Source organism: Manacus candei, unplaced genomic scaffold (assembly GCF_025592945.1).
Source record: "Manacus candei isolate 608988 ecotype Guabito, Panama unplaced genomic scaffold, ASM2559294v1 h1tg000028l, whole genome shotgun sequence".
Classification (NCBI taxonomy): domain Eukaryota; kingdom Metazoa; phylum Chordata; class Aves; order Passeriformes; family Pipridae; genus Manacus; species Manacus candei.
Genome location: NW_026138076.1, coordinates 13,484,537 through 13,490,682, shown reverse-complemented (window position 1 = coordinate 13,490,682; position 6,146 = coordinate 13,484,537). Strand labels below are relative to the sequence as shown.

Sequence of the window (6,146 nt, the reverse complement as noted above, 5' to 3'; positions counted from 1 at the left end):
TTTCAAAATTCACTCATAATATCTAGAGACACTCCAAACAAACTAAAAAATTAAATCACAAAAGAATTACATTCACACATATTTAGGCTTCACTGTCACTAGACTGTCACCCATGGTATATAGCCATATTATCACACTAACCTCACAAGCACCATAAACCTGAATTAAAGATGACCAGTGCTTTTTAACTACTGTGAGAAAAGCCTTGTGTTTAAGGTAAACGGGATGTCTATAATGCAGCAGATCTGCTGAATAAGCTACTTCTAGCTCAATTTTTTGATTCAGTGTTATTAGTAACTCTGGTCTGAAAAAGTGAAGAAAGTTTTCCAATCTACTTTTCTACAATTCTAATTCCACCTTTACCATTAGACTCCATTAGTTGCTGACTGTTTTTTTAAAACATTAACTTTGTAAGGAAATTTAGGAAATTCCAATTGAAGTCAAATACTTTAGGAACAGATTCTACATCACTTTTAACTGTTACCTGTGAAAGGATACTGGCATTTTCAGACAGGCTTATTCCTCTGAACGCTGAAAGTGCAAAACAGAAAATGCAGGAAAATACCACTGGTTTCTGCAATTAACTACACACTTGGGGTATTTTAAGTTCACCTCAGATAAATGTGCTGATACAAAGGAATTCCACAGGCCATGAACAGGAACTTTTTTGTTACAAACCGGCTGTACTCTAGGCTATAAAGGCAACATGTAGTTATGTACTGTGTCTACACCTCGTATTTGCAGAAGATGGAGAAACTTAGTCAGACAAGAATTTCTTGTCCCAGGAAAATGAGCAGTGTTTCTTGTAAGAGAAGTAACAAACTGCTACAAGTATGCCAACACTTAAAGTCATTTAACTTCCAGCAACAAACTCAGAAAACCAGTTTGCAAGCCAAAGGAAAATTTTTCAAAAGACAAAATTTACAGACAAGTCCAAACTTTATTTAAAACTACTATTTTGAACAATTTTAAAATTACTAAACAAGTCACAATAAAAAATAAAAAATTAAAGACAGAAAAAGAACAGTGCAGCAAAACTGAAGTGAATTCAGTTCCAGCTGTTTAAACTGCCACAGGCAGAAGTTCACATACCTATCCTAAGAGGCAGTGTGTCAAAAATTTTACATTTTTATACACTTCCAGAATTATGGGAAATTAGTGCTGATCTTCTGTATGCATTTGTATACATGGAGTTTATAAATGCAGATATCTTCAGGTTATTCTCATGCATTTTGAGTTCCAAAAGTTTCTGTAAAGTAAGAGTACACTCATCATTATCTAATAGCTACAAGACATCAAAAACAGCTCATGACCACATTTCAACTTCTAGATCCCTTGAAGTACCTTGATGAAATATTTCATCCTCACAAGCATTTTGAGCCATGGATTACTTGAACAGCTACAGCCATCCCCAAATACACAGATTAGAATGGTTTAGTGCTACCTACAAATCTGGTGTGGCATGGCATTCCCAGACAAACTACTCCCACAGCAGGCATATGCATCAGTATCCATCAAATGGATGCACGACTTATGCTGGCATGGCTGTGACAAGCAGAATGCTGACTGGCAGTGAATGAAATGGAAGGAAAGATGCACCTTTCTTCGCACTTTGTTCTGGAAAAATCTATGCTGTGACTGCAAATGCATTAAAAAATGCATATTTGAGGAATTGGAACTAGCTACACTAGCAGAAAACTGCTACTATGAGAATACCCATTTCATGTCTTTATATACACCCTTACTGTATTCTCCACTGGAGAATTACAAGTCTAACAATAGAATAGAAGTCTCTAATACTGCAATTTTGTCACAATATCAACATTATATTAAAAAAAAAAATTCTCTGACCTGCATTACCATTAAGTTTTTGTAGCTGCATAAATACTGTTTATTGAAAGTGACAAATTTTTATTGCTATCATACACACTGTAACTTTTTTCTACCTCATGTTATGCTTCTTACGAAAAATAATTTCCTTTTCTGGAAGAGATATTTTACTATTCTGAAAAGTCTCTTGAACTTTTCTATCACAAAAACACTGAGCAGTCTGTCAGAAAATTATACTGAGCATTATTAAATCAGATAATAACAATTAAACCCAAGCTTGCATAACATGAAACAAAAATACTACTCCACTTGACTAAGTTTCAAAACCATTACATTGTGACATGCACTTTACATATGTTAATTTTTATGACTTTATCAGTGACAGAATCTAACAGAAGTATATCAAAGAGACATGGAAGGCAAAATCCCTTCATATCAATAAAGTATTTTCAAATGCATGGTAACAAAACCCGATATTCTTTCAGCACCACAATAATTCCTTACTTCAGTGATATTTGAATTCTAGCGTTCCAGAGTGCATTCCCAATTTGCATGTAAGATTTAGAAAATAATCTTTACCAGGTTCTTTCAAAGTTTGGGCATCTCCTACTAATTCTTGATCTCGAGCTCCACCTCCATCCAGTAATTCATCAGACAAACTGTTGGTTTGTGCCTCTGTTTCCATTTTCTTCATTAAATCTGCCTTCATAACAGAGAAAGCAAATCTCAAAATTCTGGATAATTTTTTGTGCTGTCCAGATAATAAAGACATTTAGGGTGTGCACTCCTAAACAACACCCCACAAAGAGTAGCCAAATACCTCTGAGTATACAGCAAGTTTGAGGGGCAAGTCTTCAACCTTCACAAAGTCATCTTCATCAGATTTTTGACTTACATTTCCAGAACCAGCTTCCTGTTAATAAAAATAGTGATATTTAAGAGAATAGTGCTATTTTGTTCTATTTTCACTTTTTGACTATTAAAGTATATCAAAAAAACAATGCCTAACAAGACTGCAAACTAGAAATAACACTGAAATAGAAAAAAGTTTCTCATGTCTCTTGGATGTATCTTAACCAAAATATACGCACATATTCATTCACTAGCACAGGGGACTCCGTGTCAGGGCTGCCAGCCATGGAGCTTTCAGAACTCGCACCGGATTTGTTTCCTGCACATGTGGTATCCAATGTTTGTGTTTCATTTACTGGTAAAGATGAGCTTGATTCTTCTGTTTTCACAGTGGCTGCTATAAAGGATTCTGGGGTATTGATTGTTAAAGGTGGTGTATTCTCTTTGACATTGAGGTAATGAGGCACAATTGTAGCCACATCTTGTTCACCTAAAAACACAAAATTACGTTTTATCTTGTAAAACGTAGTAAAATAGTAAATAGTAAATAGATAGTAAAAGATTCTGAGTGTACAAAAATGCTAGATTATTATTTTCTTACAAATTATGATCCAAAGCCATAAATGAGCAATGAAAGTGAATTAGTCTCTCAGATCAACACAAAGCTGACTGAAATAAAACATGAGTTATTTGTATTCTCATACAATTAAGTATAAGCAATTATCACATGAGAGTACATGACATGATTTCTGACTCAAAACAGTTAAAAAAACCCAAAACAAAACCCAGAAAAAACAATTCCCAGAACTAAATGACCTACTATAAAATATCCATTCTAAGTAGCAGGAGATGTAATATAGAACAATAAATTCCTTAACACTCTGCCACACAAGATCTACTCAAATATTGCTTTTAGTCTACAAAAATAGGCCAAGAACAAACCCAGTATTTGCAACAGAAAAACACAGGAAGGGTGATGATAAAAACAGTTACATCAGAAGTAACGTCCATTACCACCCGGTGGGCTTCCATCTTTTGACAGAAAATGATTTTTCAGTTCTTAATCAGTTACAACACAGCATTACTCAGAGAAAAAAACCAGATCTTTAAATCTTTAAAACACAAAGTGATTTCAACTGCTAGTAAGAGGGTAGTAGCAGAAAAAGCAAATACTAGACAAATCTAAACATCAAAATACTGTAACAAATTTACTCTGCTACACTTGTATGTCGAGGGCTGCAACAATCAACAAAAATTCATGCTCACATCAAGCACCAAAACCACATCTACCTATCTCAGATTATTCCAGGTTTTCTCTTTAAAAGATTTGCTGTGTCAGTATCAACACAGACATATCTAGGCAACTGATACAGTTCCATGAAGAAGTCCAGTAAGCTCTTGCAAATTTGATCATCTTTCTCTTAATTGCACGTCTCACAGGCAATGTCCAAGATAATTCTCACAGTATGTAAATTTTTATGGAAGTGTTAGTCCCTCAGTTACTGCATACAGGGCTTACCTTTAATATTAACAGATTCTTGTTCTGATGACAAAATCTCACCACTTTTTGCCTTACTCAATTCTTGGTTTGAATTCTATTGGGGAAGGTAAAAACGAGTTACAACAAATTCTACTGATCAGCTTCGTATCTTATTGGCTAATTTAGTAACTAGAAACACACTGCACACCTGCTCCATGATTTCATCTTTTCACTAGTTTGAAACAAAGCAAGTCTCACTCTCCCTATTCATCAGCTGGTCAACAATAGTTTACAAAACCATTAACACTGACACACGTGTATTATTTGAACATTTTCTTTTCACTATAGTAGCTGCCAGGTAAACTCTCTGGTTCCACAGAAAAGATCTATTGTTTTAGCCTTTAAAGTAAAATGTTCCAGTTATGTCCTTTTCTAATGTTAATACCTGTTGAGTAAACCAAAGTTTCAAGAGATTCAGAAGTCAATCTTATTTACTGAAATATAAAGACATGACAAGTCTCCAAAACCAGGTCACACACATCCAAATATTTTAAAGACAACTAACACTGAAATGACAATAACATTTCACCATTGTTCTACAAAAAATCATCACATGATAAAGTGGAAAGACAAATCAAAGACATGCTAGAATACAGGAGTCAGTGGCTCACAACTAGAACTTGATGTCTGCAAACAGAGAAAGAACCAGTTAAAGGTTTAAAACATGATCCTTTTTTGGAAGTTTAACTTTTCATTTGCTGTTTAACCTTTTTTCTCTCTGAGAGCAGATGAAAACATTAATTTTGTCTGTGTCCACCCATCTATTTTGGCATCAGCTATACCAATAATAAATTCAGGTGAGGAATGCTATATTTTTTATGTAGCAGCTATTGGTATCATGCAATTTCTTGTATCATTCTTCTACTTTCTATAGTAAGAAAACAGTGCAACAAGAAAAACTGAGTTACATACGAATATGTACTGAAAAGCTGTGCACCAGCATAGCTTTGTTCTGCATTTACAGTTTTGGCGATACCTGTTCATTTTCAGTTGTTGTTTCACTGCTGGCTTGTAGTGATGTCTGCACATCAACAGGTCCTTCCTCAAATTCAATTTCTTCATCTTCATTCTCATCTTCTCCACTGCCATAGTTAGTCAGAGCTTGGGTTTCTGCTTTTGATAAACCTAAAGGCAAATCAATGTAAAACCACCTTCCTGCAATGATCAGTTTTGTTCCAAAACGTTCTTTAAAATTAAGATACAGTAATGACTTAACTTTCAAATATCCATATGCTTTACATCAGCTATATTATGAACAAACACCACTGTGTTGGTGTGATCGAAGTTATTAAACAAGTTGGTGCAAAGAATGTAAATGGTAAAGGAATCCAAGCCAGGAGTAGTTGGTGTTAGATGAAAAACAGGATAAAAAATTAATAAAAACAGGCAAGCTTAAGTAGAAGCATATTTAAAAACCCGCATTATTTAAATTAAAAACTGCATAAAATTTCAGCAGCTTTCACATCATTCAGGTTAAAGGTTTAGCTGAGACAAGATACATAACAATGAATCTGATTCTAATGTATTTTTACAGATCTACTAATTACAAAGAACAAAAGCTCCTCTAGTTGGAATGTTTAACCCTTCACATGACACTAGTAAATATAGTACTGCAAAGCTTTCACTGAATAAAGACTGACTAGAAAAGAAAATCTGTGAGAGAAGGTGTTACGCAGTAGTACTTCATGCAAATCTTGCTGTAAAATTAAGTTGCTCAAAACTACAGTGAAAGCACAGAATAATGAGCTGTAGAAACATGACTTACTTATTGCCACTGGACCACTATCACTTTCCTCATCTTCCTCTTGATCAGATGCATCAGACCTATTGCTTTCAGGAACTCCATTACCAGCACACATTTCTGAGTCCTGTACTTGTTTAACCATTTCAGTCTCATCCTTGTCCTAGGGAAACAAGGAATACT

General features: G+C 34.6%; 1 protein-coding gene across 25 annotated transcripts in view; it reads right to left on the bottom strand.

Moving 5' to 3' along the window:
* Nucleotides 1–920: 920 nt before the first annotated feature.
* The window catches only part of PCM1 (pericentriolar material 1), a 40,976-nt gene continuing 35,750 nt past the window's right edge, over nucleotides 921–6,146 (bottom strand). For all 25 annotated transcript variants that reach the window (XM_051790234.1, XM_051790235.1, XM_051790233.1 and 22 more), the window contains 7 exons: nucleotides 5,988–6,126; nucleotides 5,199–5,347; nucleotides 4,202–4,277; nucleotides 2,922–3,172; nucleotides 2,651–2,743; nucleotides 2,410–2,533; nucleotides 921–1,249 (listed from right to left, as the gene is read on the bottom strand). In XM_051790234.1, coding sequence (XP_051646194.1) covers nucleotides 1,224–1,249; nucleotides 2,410–2,533; nucleotides 2,651–2,743; nucleotides 2,922–3,172; nucleotides 4,202–4,277; nucleotides 5,199–5,347; nucleotides 5,988–6,126 — 858 coding nt within the window. In that variant the 3' untranslated portion in view covers nucleotides 921–1,223. The remainder of the gene's footprint in view (nucleotides 1,250–2,409; nucleotides 2,534–2,650; nucleotides 2,744–2,921; nucleotides 3,173–4,201; nucleotides 4,278–5,198; nucleotides 5,348–5,987; nucleotides 6,127–6,146) is intronic.